Below are 19,878 nucleotides of genomic sequence, written 5' to 3' on the forward strand. Positions count from 1 at the left end.
CATTTCTCACTGTCCACACCACTTTTCCAGAGCATTTGTTAGCGCTTCAGCCTTTCAGTCCTACTGAGGCAGCCTTTTCATTCACTGAATGCAGGTCTTTTAGAGCTGTACTCTCCTGTGCACACAAAGGTTTGTGACGCTATTCAGCATTATCCTTTTGAAAAAAATAAAATAAAATAAAGTTGCAACACTGTCCCGGCGTACACAAGCTAAGATAAATGGCAATGACCTCTTTCAATCTGCCTTTTCTGCACTTCTTCTCACGTCAATAACTTTTTTCCTCTCACTATTACCCCATTGCTCTTTCCCAACCTCATATGCCTTCCTTTACTTAACCAACCACCTTTTGTGCACTACATGTCCTTCCCATCTTCCTCCTCCTTCCTTTCCATCATTCCTGCTCCCCCTTTTGCCTTATGGGAGGTATAGAGCAGCCGTTGGTCATGTGCAGCTGAGTGCTTTGCATTAGTTATGCACACATGACTTTCAGACATAGTGGCTCCCAGGTACTCTGTGTCTCGCCATCTTTTCTCAGCATCTTTATTTATTTACTTATTTATTTTGCCTCTTCCCTTTTGGGTTTTTGCAGTTTGGGCTTTTTTTGTCTTAATGCACCATTTATGAGCTGCAGGGTTTGCTTCTTCCCTTTTCCTATTCACGAAGAGCTTTTGGCCATTAAAAATGCAGCTTGAGTCACGTTGAACACTTCAGATGTATTCGTTTTGAATCATACTGTTTATTTGGCATTGTTTTGGGCCTGTGGCATATTATTTGTCAGAAACTGAGCATATGTTGATAGCACTTCTTCATGCCTGTTTACTTCCTCACCAAGGGTTGTTATCCATGGCTAGGTAGCTTCGCTTTCCATAAAGATGTGAAACTGGAATCATTTATTGCAATATATATTGGGTTTGAGCATTTCTAATAATACAAAAAACAAACATCCCAGTGTATCTGTTTATTATGTGGCACTTAATCTGAGTTGAGAAGTAATCCACATTTCTAAAGACATGCAAGCTTTTACCCATTTCCAAATTCTATTTGCCTCAATAACAAAACCCACTGTTCACCAATACTTTTTAGATTCCTTCATACTTCTATCCAGTCATCTTTTTTAACATGTAGCATGATGCAATGTTTAATATTCTCTTATATGTATCCATCAGTGACTTCCACTGAACAATAACCCAGATATTTGACATTGATCAAAATAAAAAATAAAAACACATTCCTATACATACCAAATAAAAAAAAGGCCTCATATTTATTTGTTATTTCACTGGGACATTAATGAGTGTTTGTAGGAGATATATTTGATAAAAAAAATTTGGGTCGTCACAGCCACCTGTATTTTCTCAGCACTATTTCTATTGTGCCATTTTTATAGCGCTTCTGGCCTTTGGCTGAAGTTTCTTTCATTGAAATCTGATTTTTATTGCTTGAATGTGCATTTAATTTTGAGATATAGTGACCTACAGCCGACACTCATTCACCACGCTCAGCAGTGGCAGTCAGTTTGAATTGAGCTAATCTGCGTACTTAAAAGTCCTTTTCGCTTGAACTCCTTGACGCTACACTCCTTCGTGTGTGCTATTAAAATGCAGTTTTCAGATATCTGTTGTGCTGACAGGGAGCTTGACTTTGGTTCGGGTACTGAGACGGGGCAGAGAGCCCAGAATGTCAACACGGAGTGATGACGTCAGGACCAGACTCTCAGGGATGGCTCTACCCAGCATGCTTTGCTTGTAGCATTTCTGCAGTGCTCATAAATATTGAAAAGGTTATGAAGAGAGAGAGAGAACGCAAATAGGCTTATTGAGAGAGAACGGGAGGCTTCAGAGAGCGGATGGAGGGTAAAGGAATGAGAGAAACGGACTAAAGGAATAATGACAAGAAGGGTGCTGATGGGATGCATGGCAGAGCAAATGAAGTGCTCGTGAACTGAGGAGTTCAGGATTGCCTCGCCCTGTCATTTTATATTCCCTGACTGTCTCTATTTAAATTTTTTTTTGCTTTAGGTTGAAATACAATGAATTACAATAAAGAAAAAAAATTTAATGGATGAGAGGGAGAAAGAGGCAAGTAGAAGTGCAAGTAAAGTACAGAATGTACTCATGTTTAGTCCAAATATAAGGACCACCAAAACACGAGAAGTGTGTAGTGTCGTAGCAACTAAATTAAAACACTGTAAAAAATATTCTGTCATTGCATATTGCACTTTGATATGTATTCCTGACTCACAATCGCCACAGCAGGCGAGGCATGTATTATTAATGACGTACACATGGACAGAATGTCTGTATACATGCAGTTATGGCCTGTTTCTCCCATTGTCTCCATTGTTTCATTTTTAAACATTTGTATTCTGCTACCCATAGCTCCAGTGTCAATGCACAGTCCATGGGAAGCCACTGCAGTTACACACAACCATACTGCATTTGTATATATTGATTTGAAAATAAGAAACAGCACACCATGATTGTAATGCTTTGCAGAAGCAGTGGCCTGACTGAGGCTATAAATATTTCAGAGGCTCTGTTTTAGCACAGCGATGGAGGAGACAACAGGAAGATCCTCGTTTTGATCTGTCACATCATTCCAGTGAGAAGGAATAATATTAGACTCTGCAAAATATATTCATCCCAGCAAATCATTTAATCTACTATGCACTGCAGGAGTGAGCTGATTCTTTCTTAGGAGAAATGGAACAAAGCATCCCATAGGGAGCCTCTTTATGGACATGAAGTTGCGAGGCAAATATACCTATGTTAGAGTTACTCTTAGACTTTGGTGTTCTTCATTTTACATATATTACATCCCAGTGCTGTTTGTTGCAAATATGACCGTGAAGCCTGTATTACATTTCTGCTGAATTATAATGAGCATTCAGAGTAAATTGCTTATTTCAAACATCTTGATGAATGTTTCTCATTAGTAAGCTCTGTGCAATCTAAGATAATTTACTTGCGAGTGAAGTAATCTGATGTTCCAGTATGTGTTCGCTTCATGTCAAAAGCAAAGAGTCTTTCTTTTTGCAGCTTAGAGCTTCAAAAAGCAATAATGAACAATGAAAAGAAGTGAAGTGGCTTTCTTGAGGGGCCATTTCTTTCGAAATGGAAATTTAATGGGAAATTCTTGTGTTTGTGACAATCAGATTAGATGACAATAAATTGCACGTGCAGACTTATACACACATTTAGATGGGCAATACTTTGATGTACAAGCAGATGCAGGCCTGTGTCAGTGTGCATTTAAACCTATTTCATGTTGCACTATCCATCTATCTGTCCATCCATCACTTCTACTTGTCCGTCAATACTGGATCAACTCTTACTCTGTAGAGGCTGCAGGATCCTACTGATCTTTATTCTCTGAGCTGCCTAACGCATGCTCTTAAATTGATCTCCCTTTGCTATTGTGGAAATGTGTAGTTGTGGCTTCACAACGACAACTTTCTGCAACCAATAGGATTTGAGATTATTCACAATTAAACCCTTTTATTTTCAACATACTGCAACACCTTTCTTTCTAGGTCTTGTGGTGACTGTAGCCACAGCATCCTTTACTGGCTACTGCCTATTAATGAATCTTGTGGAAAGACGAGTATAGAGTTCAATTAAAATAGGTAACAATGTACAAAGTAGTGTCATTTCAGCATCCATTAAAGAAAGAAAATGCCTTTTTTGGCCAACATATCAAGAAAGCCAAACAACACTATTAATACATGAGGTAGAACTCAGTAGGCATCCATAGTTACATTCAAGTTTTTCAGCCTATTTTTTGGAACGAAACTTGTTTCCCAAAAATCTGTTTGAATCAATAGTATTATTATATTAGTATTATTCGATTGTCTATTTTCTTTTCATTTGAAAACATTTTCACTTGTAACTGTTTGACAATGAAGACATATTCTAATAGGAGCTTGTGCAAAGATGGATCATCTGGAGCGACTGATAAATACAGTTATGTGTCATCTGCATAAAGGAACCCTGAGTAATACGACAGTGTATTTGTTGTTTCAACGATATATCCCACCTTCCTCCCCGGTTTCATATGGCTTGCGTTTGATTCTACATTACACCATTCTTTTCTTGTATTATAACCCATATATATGATTGAATTACACATGAGGCTGAGTTTAGTCATCCACATAAGAACACACTTATCAGGAGGTTGCAATCATACAAAGATTGAGTTGACTTCATTTTTTTTTTATTAATATACACATTTTTGCAGGCAGAAACAGGGAAGGAATAGAGAAGACAATGTTATGACTATAAGAGTGTTACATCACATTTAGTAACAACATTATGCTGATCAGCAATTTTCTGGTGCTCTTGGCTCTTTGTGGCAACGACGACACTTTATATACTTGCAGTGATGAGAGAATAAGAGACGATCTTGAAGGCCTGTGTGGGAAAGGAGAAATAGTGCCAGTAATGTAAGTGATAAATTAGGTGGCTGGTTATTAATTGTGCCCATGTGTGTCACGGTACAGCTCTCACCATAGATGCTGCCTTCTGCGAAGGTTCCTTTTGGATGTGTGGTAAAGGAAATAATTTATACCTCGTGTCTAAACCAATGTTCGGGGTTGATTTCTCAGAAGAGCAATTACTGATACTGAGATAAACACTTTTTGGGCACAATGTTGTGTTGTTATGCAATATCTTATCACAAGTCAGCTCACACACACACACACACACACACACACACACACACACACACACACACACACACACACACACACACTCCATGTGTATACATATGTATTTCTTTTTTTTCTGACTTTGGTTACTGTAGTCCACAACAAGGTCCTGCTGCCATAGCCTTCAAAAAATCATATATGCTTTGTGTATAAATCTAGCCGTGTGCGTGCGTTCATCCTTGCGTCCGTGCGTGTGTGTTGGCTTGCATGAGATTCAGTCTTCTGTGGTGAAAGTGGGTCTTTGTTTTAAACCCATGAGGGTTCATTACTGTGATCCATCTCCCTCCCTGTTGGTGCCAATGCTAACATACTGTGGCATCAATGCAGCTATTTTTAGTTTTGGTGCGTGTGCTCAAAGGTAATTTGTCTTCATACGTATTTTTTTCATTATGTGAATGAGTTTTTTTTTTGTTTATGCTCATAGTGACAAAGAGCCCTTATTCTTTTTTCCTCCACTCTATCTAGTAAGTGCTTTACTGTCTGCAAGCATTCAATCACAGTAGACTCAGACTGTGCTGTCTCGGCTAATATATCATGGCTTTGGATCTCTTTTCTCAGTTCTCGAGGTCCCTGAATACTGTGATATCTTATGCTTTAAAATACTTCATTATCTTTAGCTCATTTTTTCTTCCTTCTATTCACCCTCCTTCATTTGAATATTTTGAAAGTCCTGACCCATTCACAGTAATCTACTGTGAATTATTGCAGTGTAATCAGAGAGTAATAATATTTATGGCACATTGAACTGACCGCAGAACTGCAAAATATCAGAATATTTATGGATAAACAGGCCCTTCGATGTATTTTGCAATACAAGTTCTATCATGCTGTCGAGATCTACTGTGATCTTTAACGCACCAATCAAATTGTACCAAGTACTGTCATTTAAGCATAGGAAGCTCGTCTATTTCTGCCAATTTATTATTTTCCAAAAGATCTCACTGCACAGTATTTCAACATGCACCTACTGAATTCCATGCACGTTGAACTGTGGGATGAAGTATCAGCTTCAAGTGACACGAAGCCTCGTTTCAAAATCAAAAGTGACGTGAGCTGTCATGACAATAAGTACACACATCCAATGTGCTGCCAATGACTTCTGTCAGAGAAGGCCCGCAGTTCAGAAACTCATCTAATCCTTCTTGGAAAGCTTTGGGATATTCAAGGACCCGTATTCTCAATCCTACTAATCTTGATTACCGATAGACACAGAAAGTTATTGTCGGGGGGGGAAAAAATTATAGTGCTTAATGCAATCCGCCAATAAATCACAGAGATGTTCAATTGAGGCGATTAACAGCTTCTGTAGCAGACTGTATTTTGTTACAATCAACCTCTCCTGCCTGAGTCACATGTTTAGTTTTTGCTCATCTTGTTTTTTTTTTTTTAAATGAGGTGTTACTCATCTTGCTTCTGTCAGTTGTAACAGACTGTGTTTTCCAGCATGTGTGTTTGTATTTGTGTGAGTGTGCATATTTATGTTGTGTGTGCAGGTTTGGGTTTTTTTGCCTGAGAATTTTCGGCCTCTATAGTAATATCCTAAGCCTTTTGTCACATCTACATGTTAGAAGAACTAATCTCCTTGTGGCACAGCATATGCAAGGCTACGTGTCGCTGCGCAAAACAGGAAATCACGTCTCATTTTCTGCGGGTTGCACACAAACACACAGATGGAATTGTTAAGGAGAAAAGATATCCTCAGATGAATTGCTGTCAGTCTACCACATTAATCATTGAACGGAAATGAGGCATGTTGCACAACATTAAAGCAACGTCTTCTTAAGGGATGCAACAAGACTGGGGAATGTAAGCAGGTCACAATTACACCTAATAGTATGTTTGGGCTTCCAGCTGCTAATTGTGGGACTTTTTTTTTTTTTTAGGTATATTTTATTTCTCATTAATATATCAAATGTTATATGCAAAAAAGATGTGGATTCACATAATCTGCTAAGTTGTCTTGATGTCTTTTTATTGTTATTGGGTATCGGGCTTGCAGAAAGTGTTTATTTTGAAACGTTTCACTAGACAGTATCAGTATACATAACTTAATGTCCATATTATTATAAAACAATTCTGCTTACACCTATTTTTATACGACAGCAAAAGATTAAACAAAATGATTATCAAGATATTTTCTTTCTTTTTTTTTTTCTTAAATTAAAATAACAAAATATGAGACAAATATGTTGTTGAAGTGTGAATGTAGGACAAAAGCAGATACTGGACTTGCCTGCTTTGTATGGTAGCCCGAGAGAGACACAGGAAAGTAGGATTGTAAGCTCCTGAGAATATTCACAGATTCACACAAAATCCTTAACTGGGTCTCACCCAAATCTGTAAATCTTTTCTCCAGTGTTGGTTGCGTAGCTTAAAATAAGACAAAACCGTGTGAGTCATGTGTCTTTGTTTCTCGCTGTGATGTCTGACTTGCCTTTGGTTAAAATGGAATTGGATATTTTCTTTTTTTTTTTCTTCTTCTTCTTTTTTAATGTTTTGCACCAAGTCTTAGTGTTAAGAAATGCACTCCATTAGCCATTTGGCGTGTGGTTATTATTTTTTTTATTGTATCACGGTTTAGATTGTTACTTGAAAATTCAGATATACATGTTTAGACGCTGGGAAGCCCTGAGTCACCTGTTACATCTTGTGTCACTACCATTTCTAGAATCATGTTATGCCTCTCTGAAACAACATGCTGCTTTATCTGTCTGTCTGTCTCTGCCATTAACCGTCTGGTCTTGTGTTGGGGTTTTTCTTTCTGGGCCTGCTGTGTGTTGTTTTTTAGGCTCATGTGGTTCAGCGCTGACTTCTCCATCAGGTCAGTATGTTGGCCTCTGAGAGTTTCAGACCAGAAGTTAAAATTATGTTTCTTTACCAACTCAGTAAACATAATGCTTGCAGTCGACGTTGTGTACACTTTGTTTCCTCCGTGCTTTGTTTGTGTTTGGCCATCAGTTGCAGTGAGGCTGCAAATATGTCTACTTGTCTTACATGCCTGTTGAATAATTCCACACACATGATATGTCGGGAACTGCTGAATATTTTAGTTTATCAAATAAAGTGAATGAGCTGCCCGATAGATTTTCTTCATTGATAAAGGAACTTAGACATTAGAACTTTGTCGAGACTTAGGAAAGCTGGTTTGACTGTTTGTGCTCTGTGTTGGTGCTGTGGTGGTTTCCGTGACTCTCTTGCTGTGCGTGTTGTTACTGTGCTCTGGAAAGCTGTCGTGTTGTGACCTTTTAACTTCCGATCTTTGTTGTGGTTTAGATTTGTGGAGTGTGCGTCTTATTTTTGACAGACCAGTGTTTTTTTTGTGACTCTTTTCTTTTTTGCTCTTTCGTATCTATATAAACGCTTCTGCTTTGATTTTCTTTTAATTGTCTGTGTGTATTCAAATGATCTTCTTGTACATGTTGTTCCTTTATTCTACTATTGAATGAGTCATTATAAAGTTTTTGGTTACTCATGAAAGGACCATAAAAAGGGCCCGTGCTATAAAACACCATTTGGATCACAAATATTTCACATCTATAACCTTACACCACCATAAATTAAATGTACCCACAGTTACACTTTCACGCTTCATTAGTTTAGTAATGAGTATCAAAGGATGTGTTCGACGACGTCATTTGAGGTCCCATTTCTCCATATGTGGATTCACTTTGTCACTAAGTAGTGTCAAAACTCATATGTGTCAAATGGAAGCAAATACAACAACTTAAAATTTATAGCAAAGACATCACATTAGCCTCGAAAATAGATGGAAGGAAGCATCAGAAAAGGGAAAATCTGATTTAGGCTCGGGTAAGTTAAAGGCAGGGGGTATTTGTCCAGTACTGCAAACCAAGGGCTTTGAGTAATCAGATTATATGCTGGAACTGACAGGATGATTGCAAATAAAGCACACGACCAGAAAGTGAAAAGGTGGCTGGAGCAGTTGATAAAAAAAAAAAAGGAAGAGGCGTTAGTGATGCTAGTGCAAAGAAGAAAAATGAATTTTATCCCAACCATGAAAGCAAAGTGTTACAGGATGAGGTTCTGCTGCAAGGTGGAGCAAGATTCTTTTTTCATTTTCTGCAAAATGCACTCTGCTGCACATCCAAATAAACACACATACACACACAGCTGTATCTTCACCACCTCAGGAGACAGTACATTGAACTTTACTGTTCTAGCCAAAAAATGTGTTAGAATAAGGACAAGACCCTCAATTGGCTTACCTTAGAAAAGGCACAGACAGTGTATATTATACACACACACACACACACACACACACACACACACACACACACACACACACACACACACACACACACACACACACACACACACACACACACACACACACACACACACACGCACAGTGCAGATGATGAATGCACAAGGAAAACTGGTTCATGAGGCTGAGTTGTGGCGTCATGGGGAGGAAGGAGAGGGATGCAGGTGCAGACTCTGAGCTGTAAATAACACATCGCCGCGCAAAGAACGACATCAAAGGTGTTTAGCTGTGAAATTTGAAATTGCATTACCTTCTAAAATGTAAAAAAACAAACAAACAAGACACATCACAAAATGAATATAATCAGCAGAACACTTTCAAACACTGAAGTGATACAAATACAAAACTCAACTACCCACAAGTAAACATGTATACTAACTGTGCCATGTTGTAACTTTTCTAAGTAATCACCCATTTCCTAAATATGGAAAATTCTTAAGAGACAATGTGATAGACACCTTCAATATTCACAGAAGCAACACACTGGATTAAGCGGAAAGGCTCATGCCACCGACACCGACTGTTTGAAGTCCTGTTGTTATGGAGAGTAAAGTTTGGCTCTCATGTTCAAAGCAAAGACAAGATATACTGAATAGCTAGTACTACTATCTGGACACTGTCAGGAACTAAGATGTCGGATACGAAGGAGGGAAAGACATCAAAAGGTACTGTAGAGGATGCCAAACATATTTGTGGAATATCTGCTCAACATTGGTTTTCAAAATGCCATTCAACCAGACCTATGGCCACAAATGTATATCTGAGCTGAGTTTAATGATGAAGGATGGGATATTTAGGTAATGCCCCTTTTGAACATTATGTAACTGAATCACAGTTTTTATTCAGTAATTACTAACAACTTCATCCACTGTTTACTCAATCAGTTTGTTGTTTTTCTGGCCACACGAACAGACAGATCAGCTGAAGGGGGTTTGGCTAGCTGGTTACCTACCGCACAATACATAGGCATCACATAGACATATAAAAACACTGTTGTGCATTAATTTACTCTGTTCTGTATCAGATGTAGGTTGATGCTAAACTAAGATCATATTGTCTTGTTTCTTGACGCTCTTAAATAAAAAATATATGCTACAACTTAAAGGGAGTTAAAACAGCCACCTCAGGCACTGTTTACACGACAACATTCTCAAGTGAAAATGTAAAACTTTCCTTACATTTTGGGCATTCGTTTCAATGACAATGGCGCTCAGAGACACTGAAAAGGCAACTTTTTGAAAACAGCTCCCAAGTTGGAACCTTTTGAGAATGCTTCAACTCTGTCTCTATGGAAACAGAGGGAAACGCCACCACTACACATGCGCACCACAGCTGGGGTAAATAGTTCTGCACATAGGCGAGTCGATCAACAATAACAACAATTGGCAAGATTTCCAGTCCATATTCTTTTGGGACTTGGTTGTTTTATAGTTTAGAGTCACTCTGTCTATACTCGCCAATGTTAATATTTATAGCCAATTGTTCTCTGCGTGGATGTGCCGTTGCATTACAAAAAGAAGCAATAGCGTTTCTGCCGTTTCCATGTAAACAGACGTTTTCAAACTGTTGCCACATAAATGCAATACTTTTGTGAAACTAAAAGGTAAAAGCAATTGCAGTGATCTATGCATTCAATCATTGTGTGTGTGCGCATCTTTCAGCAATGCAGTATAATTAAAGCACTTTGCAATAACAGTTTAAAGTGTTGTGCAATATTTCTGGCGACGGGGTGGAGACAGGGTCAAAGAGTCCAGCACAACCACGCAAGCATCTCCTCCTCAGGGCATCGGAAACATTTCATTGTGCGGGTCAGCTGTATTACACTATCGGCTGATGAATGAATTCAGAGGTGGGCGTACAAATGCTGACACTCACCGAGACACAAACCGCAGGAGCATTTTCCTGCCGGAGATCAGACAGGCAGACAGCGAAGCTCGTGGCAGAGTGTGCTGTGAATGTCTGCCAAGCTGCAAGTGTGGGCCAAACTTGACTGTAAGCAGTCTGACATTTTAAGCCTCTTTCAGAGGGAATGAGAACGAGTAAACCTATCATATTTCCCACATGTTGCCTTGTGACTTACCTAAACGTGGTGTGATTTCATTATGTTGAATTAAAGATATATAATCTGACTGGGATTTTGACTGTGACTACAACCTAATATTGACTTATGGATCATGTTTGATGAGTAATAGTGTCGAATTATCGCAACATTGCATATTTTAGGTCTATTTATGCTGAAGCAAAAGGCATATGAAGCTGGTAACCTTGGTCGTGAACAAGGACAGTACTGAATGTGTCTTTTTTTTTCCCACCTGAACGACATACATTTTCTGAAATATGCTTATTAAAGTGCAATAAATTGTTGAAATATTTGATTCCTTCTCAAGGTTCCCTCTTGCCATTATTCATTTCAGGCGGATGCAGCCACCAGCTTCTTGCGCGCAGCTCGTTCAGGGAACCTGGACAAAGCTCTGGATCACATCAAGAATAGGATCGACATCAACATAGCCAATCAGGTGAGAGAGTTTCACTCTGTTCAGCTGCTGTTTGCGCCAGTGTGTTTGTATGTGACTGTGGGGGTAAAAAGAAAAGAAAAAAAAAAAAAAAACACCCACAGATTCCAATTAACAAAACACGAAATTACAGAGTGGCTCATATCAAAATCAATTACAATGGTTATTTAGTGTTCACAGAACCCAAAATAACAGCCTGCAAAAAACTACCTGCATCAGCACAACACTAAATTAAACAAGCCCTAATATGTTCTATTTTTGTCGCACAATGTTGCAATCAGAGCTGGAGAGAGTGCTGAAGATTTGTTCCCATCTACAACTGCGGTTCAAGTAACAAGAAGTACTCATCCCCCCGAAAATACTAAAAACACTTCTATATGTTATTTTGTAACCGCTTTTAATGGCATTGTTAATATCGAAGGAGTCAATTAAATTGATCTGGATAAAATATCCCCTTTCAAAGCACAGTTGCAGCTGTGTGATGACACATTGAAACAAAGTCAATCTGAGATAAATAATCTTTAATACAGGGTTTTCTTAAAGAGATTTCGGTGAAGATAGCTTATTCCTATGGCTGTGAGACGATCAATACATTTGTTGTAATAGTTCAGAAATAGTCAAATGATTTACCCTGGACATGTCACCAGTCTGTCACAGGACAAACAGTCACACTCACACCTACAGTCAGTCTGGAGACTTCATCTCGTCTCATGCAAATATCTGACTGCTGAAGGAAACTAGAGTACATGTAGAGGAACATACAAGCTCTATACAGAAAGACTGCAACATCCAGAATCAAACTGATTATATGTAAAGCCAGGTTTTAATCACTTCATCACTGTGCACGTCTATATTTGATCCGAGTACCACAATTTAATCACTGAACTAAATCAATGAACGAATTAGATTTCATTCGACAAATAGAATGAATGAATTACTACACAGTGTAAATATATTGACAGCAAACCAAGAAATAATTAACATCTTGTTTTCAGACTTTGACAACAATGTGGTATATCACCACTCTTATAATAATCTAATAAACAGTTTGCATTACAATATCATTCATCACACTTAATTACTAGCTGCCTTTTTCTCCCCGAAAAACATACAAATGAAGAGTGCCTGTTAATAGAATTATTCAACTTTAAAAGCTCTTAAATAAACGTCAAAAGCTTCTCCCTCTTGATTAAAAATTCATGTGGACGTTATTGTTACTGCACCTTGGGAAACAAAGGGGCTTTCCCTTGAAAATAAGGTCCTGATTATAAAATGTGTTGAGTAAAAACTTATTTTCATTCCTCGTACAAAGTGCAGGCTGTACAGAGTTCAGAGAGGAATACTTAAATGCACCTCATGCACTAATTTGACAGTAATTTTCAATGGGAGGGCAGGTGTCTTTGCAGAATCAGCAAATGGTGTAAAATAAAGGACCAATAATGAAATTAAAGATTCATGACCACGAGATCCCCTTATTATTAATCATTGTGTAAAGTAGTGCATATAAATAATTAAGCATATTAGATTATAGTGCCCTCGATCTGCAGCCCTGCACTCTGCTCTCTTACACCTTGTTGCATCATCACCCAACAAATCCAGGCGATTTATTACCTTCAGTTATAAATATGTGCATTAGCATACAGCTTCAACAGAGGGCAGTAATATCCAGGATGGTTGTAGAGTAGGATTGTGTTCAAGTAAAGAATAAATGCACAAGTGCTTTGATATGTAGACCGAGTCGTGTCTGCGACTGAGGAACAGTTTATTTCCAAAGGGAAGGAGGATGTGTGACATTTTCTTAGCTTTCCTAAAGCTTCATCAAATCCTACAATGTATAAAGAAATGTAATTGAAATTTAACTAGGATCAATTATAATTACAAAGTGTAATGGCTGTGGGGCTTTATACAGGGACACGTCTTGCTTTGACCCAACAACTACGGTACTACTACGGTAACTGACGTGCAGCAAAGGGTTCAGCTCCTGGATGTAGGTATTTAGAATGGATCCTTCTTGTATTGAAAGTAATTTAGCACAAGATAGATAGATATAAACTAGAAGGGGGGATTTATCCTTATCGAACTATGTTTGAACCACTGACAGACAAAGAGAAGATGCAGCCAGATCTAATAACAATACAAGACATCTACTGAAATAAAAAGGCCATTTATTCAATATACAATTCCTATTCATTTCTTGCTTTTTCTTCATTTATAACATTTCTTTTGCTGAGGTGATTGATAGCTATATCAGGTTTGAAAAGAGGACAGAGATGGTATTTTTATATATGATTTATGTGATTGTGTTGCAATAACCTGTCCTTGCTATAGCTCCAAAGCTGCAGGCTGCTGGTGATGCTCTCACGTTTTCTTTCTCTCTTTCTACCTTTCTTCATTGAGATGCCCGACCACCAACTTCCATTGTTGCCCAGTATCATCTCAGCAATTCTGGACACATAATTGGATGCTATTCACAAATGCTGGTGTTTTGCAGAAAGGGTGTTGTTATGCACTGTTGCTCATTTCTGTCCTCAATTTAAAAAAAAAAAAGAAAAGACAACTTGAGTCCGTCCGTTTTTCGTCTGCACGACAGAACTCAACACTTTAAATCTAGCAGTGTGTGTAATTGCTCCTGATACACGCTGCACGCATGCCCACGCAGACACTGTGCTCCCCATTTGAATTGAGTGACACTGCAGTATGATGAGAGGCTTTGGAGGAGAGCGCAGATCACTGAGCCTCCTGCTGGTCACATTAGTTACAGCAAGCAGATTGGAGTTTGGACTTTCATTCAATATGTCATCAGTGAGCCACAAACACAGAATAAGACAGTGCTGAGATAAAACAGTTGTCTGCCATACCCCCCCCCCCCCCCCCCCCCGCCCCACTGCACCGACCCACCCATCCATCCCTCGGCTCTTTCTTCTTTTCGCTTCTAATCAGCCCCATCAGGCTGTTCATTATGTCAGAATGGAGTCCTCATGCCGTCGCTGTTGGTTTATCAGTTATTTTTAGATATACAATAACGAGACGGGTGGCGTTCGGTGCAGCTGGAGAACATTGGCATATGTCGCAGTGCCCACAGGGGCGTCACACTCTTTTTCTGATGCTCTTTACCTGTCAGGTAGTTGTGTACATGTGAAACATGGAAACCACACAGAGGTGAAATATTTTATACTAAGTCTTCATGAATTGGACCTCTTGTAATCTCGATAACACCATTTTAATAAGTCCATGTCAATACCTCAGGCAAAGAGTACTAATGATCACAGCCAAGGAGAGAACAAGGACAAAGGTGGTTGTCATGTCAGGGTGATTACAATCATCATTCATCATGATCACTTTCTAGTTACTTACACCTCAGCCTGCAAGGAAATGAAATATTGTTTGTACAATAGGACAGCCATCAGACACATTGCAGGTGCAGCAGTTTGTGAGGCAGACACCCACACAGTTCTGAGACAACTTGTGAGAGTGTCACATACATATTAGTTTGCTTTGTTGTGCAGTGACAAGTCAGGATTGCAGAGGAGCTCAGGATGCTGGTAGCACAGGAAAAGGACGCACCCAGCAACCCTCTATGTTTCAGAATATTTCTGTTTGGATTAGTAGAGATTGGGATACAGCCTGAATGTGAGGCTGTTCTTGAATGCATTAGCCTTGCGGCTTCTCTGCTCTATGTCACAGTGTTTCTGGGGTTTCTGCGCACCAGCCGTTGAGAGGCTGAGATCTTTGCGCTTGGTCAAGCCTAAAGGCTCGAAAACATCCACTGGCATGCTTGTACAGACACCGATGAATGATACTTTAGTTTAAATAGAAAGTGTCAACCATTTACATGTCTAACGGGTTCATGACCATATGTAGGAATTACAGCATTTACAAACATTTACAAAAAAGCAGATGGAAAGCAGCTATTGTCGAGAACCCTTCTTTGAAACTAATAAAAAAGCTGATTTATTACATATAAGACTGAACCCATAAATTAAAATGATTCCGTATAGGCAAGACTTCAGTCTATGGATTTCTATTATTTATCGAATAATTTGCATGAGTGTTTAAGTGTGAGTCTTGGGATCTGTCAGATGTAACCTGCCCACTTATACACCTTATACTTTTCCTTTCATTTTTTTTAAATTATCCTGTCTTATGTCTAACAAAATCTCTCTATTTTGTCCTGAAGAATGGACTTAACGGGTTACACCTGGCCTCTAAAGAAGGTCATGTCAAAATGGTCTTGGAGCTTTTACACTCTGGCATCGAGTTGGAAGCAACCACTAAGGTAACGTCAACATTTGTGCACTACTGTGTTTAGTTGTTGCTCCCCACTGTGAACCATGTCATCTAAATGTCTGGGATGTAGATAGGAGCTACTGTGCTACTTCCTCCGTCACTTCTTATCCTAAATAGTACAAGACACCGGACACATTTCAGTGTCCTGCGCTCAGTGCAGAGATCTAGGCCATTAGGCTCCCATAATTGTCTTCTCATTCATTTTAATTGTCTTTTCACACCTTCTCTGTGGTTTTGCATGTGACCTCCAGAAAGGGAACACGGCTCTCCATATCGCAGCGCTGGCGGGGCAGGAGAAAGTGGTGGCTGAGCTCGTCAACTATGGCGCCAATGTTAATGCCCAGTCACATGTGAGTCTGCACAGGCTCTGAGCAAGAATATATATTGTGTATATAGTGCATGTACATGAACTTATGGGAGATTTTTTTCATATTGTGTATGTGAGATAATTGGTTTCTCTACTACAAATACATTGCTTCTGTGCATACAGTTTATAATTAACTGTGTACATCTGTCTGATGAAAACCTGGTTATTATTTATTTTTCTCACTGGATGAGTCTTTTCGATTCATGACTTTGCAAATATGAATGGCAACAGACTTTAAAAGTGAAGTTATGCTTTCAAAATGAATCGTATAAACCAAGAGATTTCAAGGATTTGTGAGCCGGCCTCACAGAGCTTGTCAATGGCTATTAGGATCCCGATGTATACAGATGTATTCAATTTTAAATGTGTGGTAAATCTATTACGTGGACTTCGATTGGTCTCTATAATGCAATCCATGCAGTTCTGAAAATGGAGTTTCAAATATCAATGATAAGACAAATAACCGTTGTTTTTTTTGTTTTGTTTTGGGGTTTTTTTGGGGGGGGGTTCGTCTTCCAACATCCCAGGTTAAGGCAAATGTAGACGGAACTCCATGTAACTTTACATTATGTGTCTATGCCACAACAGAAAGGATTCAGTCCACTATACATGGCAGCACAGGAGAACCATTTAGAAGTGGTGAAGTTCCTGCTGGAGAACGGTGCCAATCAGAGTCTGCCAACTGAGGTATGTGTCTCTTCATACAAAGTGTTAAACTGTTCACATTGTCTGACACTGCAAAGACCTGCTGCACTGTTGAAGGCAAGTTGCCTTTCTGAAACATCAGCTATGTTAAAAAAAAAAAAAGTACTATGAAGGTGCGTAGATTATCATCAGCCATTTGTATGTGTGCAATGATATGCAAAGATTCTTAATACATGTGTAGTTCTTAGAAGACAGATTTGTATGTGTATACTGTATCAGAATTGTGTTCATACACAGATTTGAATGTGAGTATTAACATGTGTGCATTATAAAATATGTGCACATCGACAGAGACCTGTAAATGTTTTCTACCATATCTCGGACGAGTCTCTCAATCATCTGGATTGTTATGGACGCAAAGATTACAATCCCAGGCAGCAGTTTTAAAAATATTTGTTTTCTTTGGTGCGTAACTCGCCCTTACCGTTGGAAGCATATACACAAAAAGGACGTCAAAATGTGTGGAAAATTCAGGAATCATGTGTTGTGACTTTTGTTAATGATTGAGCAAGCTGTTTCTGCAGAAAATGTGAAAAAAGAAAATGCCCATTCAAAGTGGATGGGACGTTGTTGAAAACCAAAATATACCAGCGACCAACAGGCACACATAAAATTTTATCTGACATTTTCTAGGTTACTTGATATTGATGTGTCAGAGATTAATCTGTATCTCAAGAGTTTTTTTCCTTTGAGTCCCACCAAAAGTCCCAGCAAATATTCAAACATAATGTTACATTGAATTGCTATGCCACAAACTTGACAAAAAAAGGAGCCGGCCAGTCTATACTGAGGGCAAATAAAACCCATGAAAGAATCTCTGTAGAGGCAGGAGAGCAAAATCCAACCTGCTGAGAGGTGTGAGGCAGAGATCAGGAAATGACACACACTCACTTTCTAACCTACTATTGTATCCACATACATTACTTTTAAATACAACTTTACAGAAGTAGAGCAAATTTACAACTTCCTCTATATCCACTTAAAGAATGTAATATCACACAGTCGCATGCTTCCCCATTAGCCGTCCTCTCTTGTTTGTTATCCCTGTGTTGTTCAACTCTCGTTCTGCTTTTGTGCCCTGTTCAGCACAGCCCCTTAAGAACTACCTGTTTAAGCACACATTTTTGGACTTTATTAAGTTTTAGTTGATTGACTCTTAGCAATTTGCTATTTTTGCGGTATTATTTTTTTTCAGGATTTCTTGTTTTGTAAGAGAACACAGACCAGAACAGTAGGCTCTTACCATTAACATTACCTATAGACACTCATGCTTAATTCAATATGTACAACATGTATAATGAGGGAGTTTAGCAGCATGCTTTCATTTAGTCATTTACCTGCCCCAGATTTCACAGCATTATCTTATTTTTATGTCTCAGGATGGCTTCACCCCCCTTGCAGTGGCGCTCCAACAGGGTCATGAGAATGTCGTGGCTCTGCTCATCAACTACGGCACCAAAGGCAAGGTCCGCCTCCCCGCGCTGCACATCTCAGCGCGAAACGACGACACGCGCACCGCTGCAGTCCTCCTGCAGAATGACCCCAACCCCGACGTACTCAGCAAGGTACTCACTGTCAGAAACACGCTGATGGTTTGAATGAATCATGGCAATACGGCAAGGACATATAATAAATACAGCAACAGTGTTGTGAATTAATGAAGTACATGTTCCAGGTGATTCAGTTTTCTTGACGCACATAGTTATTCAAAGAAGCATTTGTTTTTCTAATAGAATAAACACTGAAAGTAGTCATGCTATTATCATCGCTCGTCTCTTTTCCTTTATGTTCAGAACTGTGGTGAAATCTCTGTCGCGCACTTTGTAACCTTGTTTTAAACAGTGATATAAATAGATTCTAATTGTCCTTACTGACGTTGTGTGTCCCCGTTGTGTGTTTTTCTCCATAGACTGGCTTCACACCTCTCCACATTGCAGCACACTATGAAAATATGAGTGTAGCTCAGCTGCTGCTGAACAGAGGAGCCAATGTAAACTTCACCCCCAAGGTCAGTTCACTTCAGACATTGTAGTTTGAATGGGTAAGAAATCAGAGATCATAAAAGATATTTTGAGAAAAAGATTTATGTTCATGGCTACGCTTTAATTATGATAGGGACACTTGAGAGATGAAGTAATTACAGATTACGCTCACTTGTTCCCCCCCCCTGCTTGTCCAGAACGGCATCACACCTCTTCATATAGCCTCCAGGAGGGGCAATGTGATGATGGTCAGACTACTGCTGGACAGAGGAGCACAAATTGATGCCAAAACAAAGGTAAGTATGCCAATAAAGTCACTCTGCACTTTGTTTGCTTTGAGTAGTGGTCTGTCTCAGACCAAAGACATTCTAGGATTGTATTGCTTCTGGATGCTTAATCCCCTCCCGATGTTTACCAGATTGGTGTATTTCCCAGCTGACTTGCTCGTTCTTTGTCTTATCTGTCTTAAAGCCTTTGCAATTATGCTGTTGGTCTCTCTCTCTTCCTCTCTTTGGTTTGTGTTTGGTAGGATGAGCTGACTCCTCTCCACTGTGCAGCCAGGAATGGTCACGTTCGCATTATTGAGATCCTGCTAGAACACGGGGCTCCCATCCAGGCCAAAACAAAGGTAAGACTAATTTGATAAAGCACAGCAATCCATGTGGGTTTCTTTTTATGTCCTAATTTTGACTTATTTGTTATTTTTATTAAAAAAATATTGGTCAGACAGAGAATGATAGCAAATGACCAACCTGAAAGTAATTTTGATGCAACTCTGGAAAATACGATGAACTCTGAATGGCTCATTGTTGTATTGACTGAGCTGCTCGATCTGAGCCTCCTCAGCTCTGGACAAGCATATTAAGCAGAACTTATTGCTGCAAGATTATCTGCAAGTAATTTTAGAATAGTGTGTTGATTTTATTCAGCCTGGACTCTGAAACTAAATCTTATTGACTGCGCTGCCTACTGGATGGTACATGCACAGTTCTTTACTGGCAACGGAAGGAAATACAGTACGTCTCCATTGTTTC

The 19,878-nt window shown here is 39.1% G+C and overlaps 1 protein-coding gene across 1 annotated transcript in view; it reads left to right on the forward strand.

Annotated features, from left to right (window-relative positions):
* Nucleotides 1-19,878, forward strand: part of ank1b (ankyrin 1, erythrocytic b) — a gene marked incomplete at both ends in the record, with an annotated part of 76,264 nt that overhangs the window by 22,912 nt on the left and 33,474 nt on the right. The window contains 8 exons of the mRNA XM_080509824.1: nt 11,405-11,506; nt 15,681-15,779; nt 16,042-16,140; nt 16,746-16,844; nt 18,242-18,427; nt 18,772-18,870; nt 19,042-19,140; nt 19,374-19,472. Coding sequence (XP_080365950.1) covers nt 11,405-11,506; nt 15,681-15,779; nt 16,042-16,140; nt 16,746-16,844; nt 18,242-18,427; nt 18,772-18,870; nt 19,042-19,140; nt 19,374-19,472 — 882 coding nt within the window. The remainder of the gene's footprint in view (nt 1-11,404; nt 11,507-15,680; nt 15,780-16,041; nt 16,141-16,745; nt 16,845-18,241; nt 18,428-18,771; nt 18,871-19,041; nt 19,141-19,373; nt 19,473-19,878) is intronic.

The sequence above is a fragment of the Blennius ocellaris genome (genome assembly GCF_963422515.1).
Source record: "Blennius ocellaris genome assembly, chromosome: 15".
NCBI classification, from domain to species: domain Eukaryota; kingdom Metazoa; phylum Chordata; class Actinopteri; order Blenniiformes; family Blenniidae; genus Blennius; species Blennius ocellaris.